This window comes from Candoia aspera, chromosome 6, assembly GCF_035149785.1.
Source record: "Candoia aspera isolate rCanAsp1 chromosome 6, rCanAsp1.hap2, whole genome shotgun sequence".
Lineage (NCBI taxonomy): Eukaryota > Metazoa > Chordata > Lepidosauria > Squamata > Boidae > Candoia > Candoia aspera.
In genome coordinates, this window is record NC_086158.1 from 41,990,411 (window position 1) to 42,003,630 (window position 13,220).

The 13,220-nt window shown below is 38.7% G+C and overlaps 1 protein-coding gene across 1 annotated transcript in view; it reads left to right on the forward strand.

The window, feature by feature from the left end:
• DGKG (diacylglycerol kinase gamma) overlaps positions 1-13,220 on the forward strand; it is a 171,693-nt gene that overhangs the window by 100,770 nt on the left and 57,703 nt on the right. The window contains exons 9-14 of the mRNA XM_063306837.1: positions 2,771-2,820; positions 3,407-3,481; positions 5,002-5,121; positions 8,748-8,865; positions 11,116-11,204; positions 12,324-12,440. Of these exons, the coding sequence (XP_063162907.1) occupies positions 2,771-2,820; positions 3,407-3,481; positions 5,002-5,121; positions 8,748-8,865; positions 11,116-11,204; positions 12,324-12,440 (569 nt within the window). The remainder of the gene's footprint in view (positions 1-2,770; positions 2,821-3,406; positions 3,482-5,001; positions 5,122-8,747; positions 8,866-11,115; positions 11,205-12,323; positions 12,441-13,220) is intronic.

A 13,220-nucleotide genomic window follows, 5' to 3' on the forward strand; every position in this document is an offset into this window, starting at 1 on the left:
GGTCAGTCAGGAAATAAAACTGCAGACGTTGTGAAGCTAGACTGCCTCCAAAGTATTCCAAAATGCCAGCTACATGCTGGGCAGGCTTTTTAAATAGGCATTCATTCATGTAGTTTTAAATTCACATAACAAGGGGCAGATGCATGCTCTGGCTCACATCTGCAGGTAGCTTAGCTCCAAATCCCTTCCTTTCCACTACACCAGTGTTTCTTAATCTTGGAAACTTTAAGATGTTTGGATTTCAACTCCCAGAATTCCCCAGCCAAAAACCCTGCACTAGACAGAAAAGATCTTTTATCTTGAAACTAAAAGTTGGGAACTGCAGAGGGAAAAGGCAGCCTTACTGTAGTAACTGCCTGGCTGGAATCCTCAGGATCACCTGGAGGAGAGACCTGAAAATAATTGAGACAGAGGTGAATCTTTTTGAATCATTAATCACCTCAGGAAGGATAAGTAAAAATGTCTAGCTGGCTATATTACGTAAGATTAATTTTTATTTCTCTTTCTTTAAATTAAATCTAGTTTATTGTCTCTGATGTTTACGGTATCTGTGCAAGCTGTCCCTGTATGCTTGATGCCTCTTAAGATCTCTGAGAGGTAGAGTGATCCACCTCTGTCCCAAGCTTATAGACTCCTTTAAAGGATTCCTTTAAGGTGCTGATTGATTTTACCAGCACTTTATTTTCATTTCATCCACCACTTAATGATTTTACATGTGACTCCCTAAAGTTAAAAAAGATGTTTTTACATTTTTTCCTTTTTAAAAAATAATGTTCATTTAAAGTTAGACCTTGTAAGATGGATCTACTTCCTAAGAGGGAGACTGAATTCCCAAGTCATATGCGGTACCTCCAAGCTACAAGAGCAGGAAATGGTGCTATAAATTTTATTTCATGTTTATGTTTTGTCTCCTTCTGTTTGCCAGTGAGGCACATAGGCTGTGGGGGTCCTTCTCTTTCAGGCTTCTGGGTTCAGGGGGAGGACAGTAGGTAAAGGCATCCCCCCAGAAGATAAGTGGTGGCAGCAGTAACTACCAAACAGCTACACTAAAGCAGGAAGGCAGGCCAGGTCATGTACATCCAGAAGGCATCCCAGAGAAGAGGTTTGAGACCTCCAACATTTTGCCTACAGGCTCAGTCCTGCCACTACAACAGACAGCTTATTTGGCATCATATTTCTGCTCCTTATGCATATGAAGATGAGCAGCTACATGCATTTCATTGTTGCTGATGCACCATGAATCCCATTGCAGTTGTAGAGAAAAAGCTGGTGAAGATATGCAAGAACTGTTAACAGATAAAAAAGACAGGAAAGGAGGGAGTGTAAGAAGCTCAAATAACCCTGTCTTGATTCTCTTTGGTATAAGGGTATCTGCCCTTCAAGTTAGGCCAGGTCAGGAAACAGACACTGCAAAGACTATTGGAACTCTACTTTATTGTTGTTGGGTATACAAGTAGTCCTCGACTTACGACAGCAATTGGGATCAGGATTTCTGTTGTTAAACAATGCGGTCATAAAGCGGGACTGCATCACTTAGCAACAGCAATCCCTTCAGACCGGTTACCGTTAACTGAATCCCACAGTTGTTAGGCAAGGCACCTAGAGAGCCAGTCTGGTCTAGTGGTTAAGGCAATGGGCTAGAAACCAGGAGGCTGTGAGTTCTAGTCCTGCCTTAGGCATGAAAGCCAGATGGGTGACCTTGGGCCAGTCACACACACACAGCCCAACTCACCTCACAGGATTGCTGTTGTTGTGGACAAAATAGGAGGAGGAAGGAGTATTTGGTATGTTCACCACCTTGAGTTATTTATAAAAATAATAAAGGCAGGATAGAAAATAAACAAACAAACCAACTTCCTGCCAGCTTCCCACAACCAAGTCAGTGGGGAAGCTGGTAGGAAGTTGCAAGTCCTGGAAGGCTTGCAAGCAGGCTGGTAGGCAGATAAATGGTTGCTGCCGGGTGAGGGAGGGCACAAGGATGTCTGTGAGAGTGTGAGGGAGGCATGGCAAGGCTCAGGGAAGGTGCGCAACAGTGCGAGTCAGGTGTGAGGGTCGGGGGGGTGCATAGGGGTGCATGGGGGTGCATGAGTGGCAGGAGAGGTGCGGCAAATCTTGGGGAGGGTGCACAAGTGGCCGGTACAAGCGCAGAGGGGCTGGGGGAGGGTGCACGGGTGGGAGAGACTTACCCTTGCAACTTGCGACCTTCCCTGCTTCCCCATTGACTTTCTGGAGAAGCCGGCAAGGAAGGTCACAAATGGCGATCACGTGATCATGGGTTGCTGCACCTGGTTATAAGTGCGAGCTGGTTGCCAAGTGCCCAGATTGCGATCACATGACCATGGGGTGCTGGGACAGATGGAACTCTGAGTACCAGTGGTAACTACCACTCATTCAGCACCATCGTAACTTTGCATGGTCACTGAATGAACGATCGTAAATAGTAACAGAATCTTGGAAGCCTGTCAGAGTTTCCCTCTGCTTTCTGTTATACCAAAGAGAATCAGTGAGGTAATCTTGAGTTTCTTCCTCATCCCCTCCTCAGGGTTCAGCTAATGTTTACTTACTTGCTTTTGAATTCCTTTTTTTAATGTTTGTGCATTTATTTTGATGTGAATTATCAAATACAAAAGGTTAACTGGAGGCAGAGACTGTGGTCAGCTCATACCTTGAAATTAAGGCAGTGATAGACTGTAAAGGCTGGCTCATGAGCCCTTTTGTGATGGGAGCGTACATTTATTACATATCTTTGCACATTTGTGTTTTCTTGCAGTTATGTTTCGCCTCTATGACACAGATGGCAATGGCTTCCTGGACAGTTCGGTAAGCTATCATTCAAAGTAGTCCGTTTCTTAAAAAAAGGATGAGAAGTAGACTTTTTTTCTAAAAGCATTGGGGCTTTCCTACTGCAATATTACTACAAAGCACATAGAACTAGGGATACATCAGCTATCTCTGGAAAAAGTTGCTAGGTCTCTTCAGCTAGGCTACAGCTTGGAAACAAGACCATTCCAAGTTGAGGGATTCTTCATAAAGGGCCCTCATGGGTCCTTTTCAAAGTTGACAGACTCTGGTAAATTTACCTGGTTAATAGCAGCAACAGAGCTTGGTCTGGCCCTTTAAATTTTCCAAAATGGTTTTGATGTTCAATTACTTTGTGGAAAATTTAAATGGCAGGTAATGATATGGGTATGTCTGTATTGCATAATAGTACCCTACTGCAAACTCTTTAAAGGGTTTATTCTTAAAAGAGAGAGAAACCCGACAGTTGTATTAAAGAGGCTCATCTTCATAAAGCTGTTAACCAATTTTTTCCTTGCATGCTGATATGTAATTGCAACATCCAAACGGTGTATTACTCACATTGTTTTAAAAACATCTACCTTCTTCATCTTGTTTCTAAATTCAGGAGCTGGATCGTATTATCAATCAAATGGTACATGTAGCAGAATATCTGGAATGGGACTCCACAGAATTAAGGCCAGTAAGTTATTTTTCCATGTAACATCAGAATTAATTTTTTTAAAAGTGCTTTGTTCTATTTTTGAGCATCACTTTATTCCTCTGAGGGCTAAGTCATACACAATATTCAATACATAGTATATAACTACCTTTCTCTTCACACCAATGTAAGCATAGCAGTGGATCAATACTGATTAAGATCACCATGTGCAAAGAATGAGATCACCATGTGCAAAGAATGAGATCACCATGTGCAAAAGGTTACACATTCATCCTAGAAACTTGCTTAGCAATATATGCCCTCCCCCATGTGGAAATTTTTATTTCTTTTTCTTTCTCTTTTACTCTTTTGGTAATCCCCTATATGGAACAATGGCATTTTTGCATGGCAAATGGGAGGAAGGTTTAAGCTTCTTTTCTCCATGGCTCAGTTAGGATTGCTCTGACAAGCACTTTAAAAAAAAATCTGGAAAAGCATCTGCATGTTATTTATATTAAATTATTATGTAGATTAGCTCTGAATTACTAGGATTGAACTATAGGTACCATGATGATTCCTATTTTTATTTCCAGAAGAGTTACTATCTTGGTCTGTTGCAGCAAAAACAGAATCTGGTGGCATCTTAAAATTAACTGTTGTCCACAAAAACTTAAGCCACAATTAGCCTTTAAGATGCTACAACTTTTTGTTGTTGTTGTTGTTGTTCTTTTTATTGATTCCTTGAGTCATCAGCTTATCAATTAATTATCAATAGCCAGTTTGAACCTGTCTAACATATTGTGATAATCAAGTCACAAAAAGGATAATTCCATGAAATGGGTAACAAAAAAGATTGTTTTCGAATTTTTTTACAGCATTTCTAAGCCCCCTACCCACCCACTCACAGCTTATCTTTTCCTTAAAGCATCTTTTATGGATAATTATGGTTTCACAGAAAGAGAAGTTGCAGACTCAAAAAATCTGATTTGGAGAATGTGTGACAGAAGAACTGCAAAAAGAAACAAACAACACCCCCGCCCCCAAACTAGTTTTATCGAGCTCTAAGTTAGTCTTGGGACTGATTATCAGCCAATTCTGCTGCAAACAAACAAGGATTTAAAAAAAGCTAAAGAAGCAAAGACAAGCTGATGGGTAGATTTAAGAAGTCAAAGCAATGTGATAAAACCCAAAGTTCAAACTGACAAGCTGACTTGGATGGAAATATTATATGATACCTTCTATGTCTCAGTTGATTAATGGAATCAACTGACAGTATTATGTCTGTGAGATCAGCTGATTATATTCAGACTGAAAGTGCAGCCTAAAAGTTGTCTCCTAAGTCTGTTGAACACTGTGCTACAATAGCTTTGTACTGCAAAGTCTAGCTCCTAGACTCTGTTATTCACAATGCAAACACCATTGCCCTTGACTTTTTAACTTAAGGTTGCAATCTGTTTTGTTTTCCGTGCTGGTGTTCAACGCCTACAGTATATTTCCTATCATCAGAATATTTGCAACTAAAAAAGAATATGATGTTCATAATTGGATTTTGCTTTCTACAGATTTTGAAAGAGATGATGGAAGAAATAGACTATGATCATGATGGAACTGTGACACTTGAAGAATGGATTCGGGGTGGCATGACCACCATCCCTCTGCTGGTTCTCCTAGGCATGGAAACAGTGAGTAGCAGGCCTGACTTCAACAACAATAAGCCAAGCTTCCCCAGCCTGGTGTGTTTCTAGAGTAACAATACCTTTGCTAAGATAGGAGGGGGGGAGTTGCTATATCCTTTCTTTCTACTCAGTTATGCAATGTGACTAACAATAATTAAAATGCAGAACATAAGATAGAAATTTAAAAAAAACATAAATTGAAATCAAAGTAAACATTAATTAATAGTCAAAAACCTGGCAAAAGATATGCCTTCAGCTGCTTTTTTCAAGACAAAAAATAAATGTACTTATAACTACTGTTAAGACTGGAAGTCACTTCTTTATTATTTTTTCTTTTTTTCTTCTACATTCTTTTCTACTTTTTCTATATTTCTTTTTCACTTTTCTATTACTTTTCTCCATTTCTCCATTCCTCTAACTCAAAATTTGCATTGTTTTTACTCTGTGGAAAAACTTCTTTAAATAAATAAATATTATATAAAGAGTAGAAGCCAAATGCAATTCCAAAGGTGGACATTCCACAACTGGGAGCAATGCAGCTGAGATCTTCTCCTGCATACTGAATGAATGGGCTTTTGTAAGCAAGTCATCTTCTGAAGGGCCTCTTATGTAGAACTTCGCATCTAGAAAAGTTTGTAATAGGGGAGGAAATCTCTCAGATAATCAGACTTCAGGCGGTTTGTAGTCTTAAAAAGTTAGCACCAATACCTGAAACTGGGCCCAGGAAGCACTTATGGGAATTAAGTTGAGGAAAGGCGCTATAGAGAATGGGACTTTCTGAAGGAAATTAGGTATGATCAATCTGAAGCTGCTTACAAGAAAGTAGAGAAAAATATAACTTTTACCAATAATCTAATTGTAGTTTACCATTATGTGTAATTATTTTTATTAACATTTGTATTGCTTGATGGAATATGAGGAAAGGACTAAAGAGATGTTGTACATTGCAAGGCAGTCATTTATTTATTTATTTATTTATTTATTTATTCGACTTTTACTCTCAGGGACAGAAAATTTTAACATACTGCTTTTGATGTCAAATATATAACAAATAATATGCATGTTTGGGATGGGTCTCCCTTTAAGGGGTAAAGCACACTGCTGCATAGTACAGTGGGAAGGGAAAGGGCCTCCAATGAACATTCATTTGAATACACACACCCTCTTAGAACCTTTAAAGTGTCTGGCCACCTGAGGGTGCCAGCATCCCAAAATCCTGATTCTCAGCTTCCTTTTTAACCATACACACTAAGAAAATCTTTACTGCCTGCACAGTGTTCAAGGATTGTATTAACAGTTATCCAAACTTGCACCAAAAATGTGAAGAAAGCCAATATAGATATCTTTGATTAGATTCAAATTAAATCTAATGACATAATATTAAGTGTGAATTGTTTGTCGTTATATTATGGTGCTACAGAACTGGAGTCCATTTCAGCAAGGGTGACAATCCCCTCCATCTGCCCTTGATTCTTTAGACATACAGTACAAGCAACCTTCCTAATTCCTGGGACAAACATTGCCTGGTACACTGACAGCAGGAGCCATTTTCTCGGTTCCAGTTCTGTAATCTTATGATTAAGGAATCCCAACTTTAGCAGCTGAAGGTAGCGTGGTCACTTGATGGATTTTGAGAGGTTATCTGATGTTCTTGTCTTCTTGAGTAATCAGATAGAAAACAGAATAGGACAGGACAGATTGAAATACACATAGGAAAATATATTTTGTAATTCCAACCCTACAACTCTTGAAAAATAAGGGAATTAGTGATTGTCCTTGGTAATTATAGCTATGTAGAACCAGAGGCAATATGCCTCTGAATGTCAGTTGCTGAGGAACATGAGTAGGTGGATGTTGATGTGCTCAAGTTCTCTTTGTGAGTTTTCTGTAAGCATTATTCACTATTGTGGGACAATAATTTTAGACTACAGTATGTAAGGGAAGGCCTTTTTTCTGATCCAGTATATTACGTCTCAGAAGATAAGCAGCATCTTTTGGTATACAGCAGCAAACCTGGTATAATATTCCTGTATAAGGTTTTGTGCATTTCAGACATGGTGAATTCTATATTTCATAAATTTCCCACTCATGATATGCTGGGTGGTTTCTGCTTTCTTTTCTTTCAACACTTCGGTAGCATGCCACTTCCTACCTTACCTGGCCACGTGGGGCTTGTCTCATTAGAAGCCTCTAAAAGGCCATTTGTTCCTTTGGAAACAACTGACTGATTCAATGTCTACGGTCCCCTATGCTTGTCTCTTTGACTGGAATCAGTGGATTCTACCTAATTTTATAACTTTCTGGACTAACTCTCATGAGTCCCAACTAGAAGGCTTTGCTTTAATTGTCCTTAGGGAGTATTGTTTGTGGACTTTTTGTAAATGAGTGAAAAAATAAAATAAAATAAGAAATGTGAAAAGGAAAAATAAAAGGAAAAAGAAACTGGAGATTGTGTAATGCAGTTACTGAAAGCCACCTCCATGAAGCTTGCTGATACAACTTTGGCTCTTGCCTGACAAGGTTTATCTGGCACAGAGTGGGAATCCCTAAGCTAAATGTTTAGAAAAAAATATATCAAGATGCATTCCACAGTAGAGAAATGCTAATGTTTTATGTCTCTGCAAGAGACTGTAGATAAGAGATTAGATCTCCCATGCATATCATTATATCCCAGATGGAGATGTTAGCCACCATAATCATACAAAAGAGAATATTTGAAATCATATAATACATATGATCATCAATACTCTGGAGTGCTTTTGACTATAATGGCATTCATGGAATCATATTGACTTACTCTCCTCCAAATCAGGCACTTGCTTTTTCAATAGTTATGATAAAGGTGCTACTGCTCATAGGATACACATTCATTTTTTGTATCTGTCAGAGACTGCAGGAACACCCCCTCTCCTAAAAAAAAGAAAGCCTAGCATCCATTGCAGATAATTATATTATACCAGTTGCTGAGAGAAAAAAAACATATTTACAGTTTTAGAAACCCGAGTTATAATTCCATTAGATTATTCAAGGAATCTTTGTCTTTCTTATGACTGCATGATATTACATAAATGGTTTAGGCCAGTTTATCCAAAGTGGTAGCCAAAAGTGTTGGGTTATGGCTGTTTTGATTGATTGATTTATCCACTGTAATCAGATTGAATCTCCAGTCAGAATAGTTATTGTTTGGAGATGATAGAAGTATACTGTTAACACATCAGGAGAAAATCAAGCTGAGACAGGCTAATTTAGAGTCTAGATAATTATTTACCATGAATCTTAGATTATTTTCTTGCATGGTAGTAAAAGTTTAATTTTTAAAAATTCTGTAGCTACTTCTTCAAAAAATGATGGGAAGCTACCAAGACTATAACATAGGTTAATTCAGACAATCATTTACAGATGGTTGACATGCCAATTAAGTTCATCAAGAGTGCAAAATGTCTGTGTGAGGAAAGCTGATGAATGTTTTCCATAGTTCTGATTAGGGCCTAGTTCATATTATGATGAGATAATATTAATAACTGTGTGAAATGCATATTTCTGTGATTTTACCCAGGTGGGTCAATGGACACCCATCATACTGATTCTTCTCTGCTGAGTTTAAGTGAGCTTGTTTTTTTTAATCCTTACAGAATGTAAAGGATGATGGGCAGCATGCTTGGAGGCTGAAACATTTCAAGAAGCCTGCCTACTGCAACTTTTGCCGCACTATGCTACTGGGGGTTAGGAAGCAAGGCTTGTGCTGTTCCTGTAAGTCCCTGCAGAGGCATCATAAATGTGGCTAGTAAGGTTACTTACATGTCAGTTGGGAAGAGTCATATCAAAATCTCCCACAGAGATGGGGAAAGGGTTTCCTGATTTAGTTGTTGTTTAATCTTAAAACAGAGATAGTAAGGCCTCAATATTTCTAGTAGGTTCCTCATTCAAAGGAAGCTTGAGGTTTTTCTAATTGTACACCATTTGTATTGGAGAACCAGATGATCCGCTTTCAAGACAACCAAAGTAATAACTCAGAGAGAATACTATTTTCTAGGATTTGGATGGATCTACCTAAAAAGCTGAACATCATGTACTCTAAGAGCTTCCTATTCCCACAGCTGTTCCTATGCATTGAAGAAATTCATCAGTATTGTGTTGATGGTGCTGAACAGTCCCAAAGACTAAAACAAGCTGATTTTTAAAAACAAAGATATTATAAAAGGCAATCAAACAACAGTCTGATACTGAAATAGATTATTATTTTACAAATGCCTAGGTGAAGAGGCATGTCCTCCGTTGCCATCTAAACAAAGACCTCCTGGAGGGACAAAACCCTTGGGACAAAATTTTAAAATGTTAAGATCCTATAGATGTCTACTGAGAAGTAAGACCACTAGATTCAATAGGACATAACTTAGAGTAGTTGAATAAAGATAGCAACTGTTAATACATCACTTTCAAAATTTAACTTATGGGAAAATGAGGTTCAGAAGATAACATGGGCAAAGTGTCAGTGAGTTTATTGCTCAGGTGGGTGTTAAATCTTTAGGCTGAACAATTAATTTATTTGTTTCTTTAAATAATTTATATGTCTGCCCAGCTTAACCTAATAACTCTGGGCGGCTAACAAATACATACAATGACACAGTATAAAAGCCATAAGGCAAGACATAATGAAAAGGCTTCTCACAAAAGAAACACACAAATTGGGCTCTACTAACATCTGGGCCCCAGTGCTTCAAGGTCTTCCAGAAGGTCAACAGGTTCAGGGCCACATGGATAGATCTTGTGGGGAGGCTGTACTAAAGGGCAGGTGCTGCGACTTAGAAAACACACCTCCTGAGTCCCACTAGTTGACAGAAGGGACATAGAACATGCCCACCCTGCAGATCTGGTGGGATAGGCAGAAGCAATTGGAAATGAGCAGTCCCACAAGTAACCTGTCATATGCCATACAGGGATTGAAAGATGACAACAAGACCTTGAATTGCACTAGGAAGCCTACTAGGAGCCAGTAGGGCTCACACAGCAGTTGTGTTATGTGAATGTATCTTGGTGTGCCCAAACTGAATGCACCGCTCCCTTCTGGACCAGCTTCTGAATGTTTTTTCAAGGGTGGCCTCATGTAGAGTGTGTTACAGTAGTCCAACCAAGAAGTGACTAAGACATGAATGACCATGAGCAGAGCATCCTGATGCAGGTACAGGTGCAACTGGTGTACAACATGGATTTATCCAAAGGCCCTCCTGGCCATGGCTGCCAAGTCCAGGAGGACCCCCAAATTGCACACTAATTCTGTCTGTCTTCAACTACAGTTATGGAAAGTCTCCAGATCTTAGGGGAGGTGCTGAAATCTACAGCCACTTGATCTTTATAGGGTTACGTTCTTTCTCATCCAGACCCTCACAGCCTCCAAGCATTGGGAAAGAACCTTGATGGCATCAGTTGAATGGCTCAGGGCAGAGGTGTATAACTAAGTATATCAGCATATTGATTGTAAGCCCCATGCTGACAAATGACTTCACCCAACAACACCATGTAGATGCTAAACAAGAGTGTTAAGAGAATCAAGCCCTGAGGCAAGCCCCAAGACAGAGGTCTAGGGCTCAACCTCTTGCTCTGAAATTAGCCTTGAAGGAAGGAGGAAGGAGGAGAACCACTATAGCACCACTTCCAACCCCCTAAGCCAGTCCAGAATGATATCATAATTGATGGTATTGAAAGCTGCTGAATGTTCAAGGAGGGCTAGGACAGGTGCACCAACACTGTCCCTAGCTGGCCAGAGGTCATCCACAAGCTTGATCAATGCCATCTCAATACTGAGTGTCCTAAGATGAATCTACTATCATGGATTAAGACAACAGCTTACTCATTTGGGATTTTTTCCAGAAATTGTATATACAGTTGCATACATAGAATATATATATTTTAACAGCCAGTCTCTAGAAGAAACTGGAAACTGTTTGTCCTGAATACAGGGTGAATTTAGAATGACTCTCTCTTTTTCTTTCTTCTCCACAGTTTGTAAATACACTGTCCATGAAAGATGTGTGTCCAAAGATATTGCTCCTTGCATCAGTACTTATGTAAAATCCAAGAGAAATACAAATGTAAGTGAGGCATATTTGGGAGATCAGTGCTACGTGTTCACTAACTGATTATCTACCATGAGTTCTAAGACATCTGTATGTAGAACATGCAATCCACACAGTCATAGTAATGCTGTTTTAAATGCTGTTTTAGTAAAAGAGATTTCCGTTTTGCAGGCAGCCAATTCACTACGATGCTTTTGATATAATACATAAATATCAGTCTCAAATGGCGGACTCTACATTTTGGGCAGAATTTGCAGATATAGAATTAATTTTTATTTGCCAAGTGATAATGTTCCTTTTAACTCATTTTAGTCCTTGTTGCCTTAAATATTTTGTCTAGTGAAAATCAATATATGCATTTAATATAAAGTAGGTCCACAAATCTACTGTCTTCCAGATCTTCTCATCTCCAGAGTAAGCTATGCAAGCAGATGCCCAGCAGCAAAACATCACAGGGTCAATCCCTTGCAGGAAATTTCTGTATTTTTAAAACTGAAATCTGAATTATCGCATCTTTCTCCATCAACTACATCAGTTACAACATCAACTAAACTCCATTTACTACATCAACAATTTTAATAGGTACACTAGATAAACATCAACAGTATTAATTGGTACAACTAGATAAATTAAAACCTGTGCTGAAATTGTAACTGCGTTAAAATTCAAACAGTATGCTCTCCATTGCTGAGAAAAAAAAATCAGAGTTGCAATTAGTACAGGAGACAAACTGAAACCTGGGTTTTGAATCAAACACTGAGGCCATAGGTTAGAAACAGGCAGTGAGAGAGGCAGTTACTTATGATGTGTGCATATGGGTATACAATACTGCTCAAAACCTGCTTTCAGAGGTATGCACATTATAAGTTAAGCTACTTGCATACTTGCATAAATGTACAGAAATACCTGGCAATCAGACAAAACTGTTGCTTAAACTGAAGACAGCTGTACATAGGAACTTCCCTAAATTTGCACAATTCTCCATTTCTACCAGGCTTCCAAAATTATTTTGAACTATTTGAACTGATAAAGATTCTGATGGATATTCTGGATTCTTCATTTTCTCTCTCTCTTTTCCTCACAGTCTCATTTAGCACCCGAGTTTATTTTTAAGCATATATTATGCATTTCTAGGTTATGCAGCACACATGGATTGAGGGCAATTCCCCAGCCAAGTGTGATCGATGTCATAAAAGCATCAAATGCTACCAGGGAATTACCGGACTACATTGTGTATGGTGCCAAATCACAGTGAGTACGTGAAGAGAATGTGGTCTTATTTTTTTACCAAAGATTATGGAAAGCTGCCTATTCAAGACAGGTTGTTACATGTCTTGGCAAGTGACATCACATTTAATTGAGTAATTTTTGTGGCATATCTGTAAGAAATAAAGGTTCATCTTCCATTCTTAGTTTTCTCTCCCAGTCACAAAAATGGCCATTATTCAGTAAAGTATGGAGAAACCATAAATGCCGAAAATATTGCAGTTTGGCAATCATGCCATTATCTAACCTCTTTTATGACACTGATTCTGACATATATGGAGTAAATATTTGTGAAAAGGAAGGTCCACAATGTATCTTCAGGAGGTTTCAGAGGCAAAACTGGCTTTCTCAAGGAACGCATCCAGGATTTGATGATTATTATACTACCCACATTGCAACTATTGTGATTGGCCTCTCATAAGCACCACTGTAGAACAAAAATAAAGCATGTAGGATGTATTTTTTTTATATTTGTAGACATTTTATTATCATCATGTGTGGTAAATGGTACTACATGCCCCTCAAGTGCAATCACAAGTAGAGAAGTTTGTCAGACAAAACTGTTGCTTAAACTGAAGATAGCTGTACATAGGAACTTGTACTTCAATTATATTAAAGCAGGAAAAACAGAGCTGTTTAAAAACATGATTTATTGATTTTACTGTTGTTTTCCAAAGAGCAGTTCTTTGAAGAAAAAGCAACAATTTCACAGCCCAAGCTGTTTACAGCAGAAGAGCATAACCTGATATAGCCGCTCCCCAACTC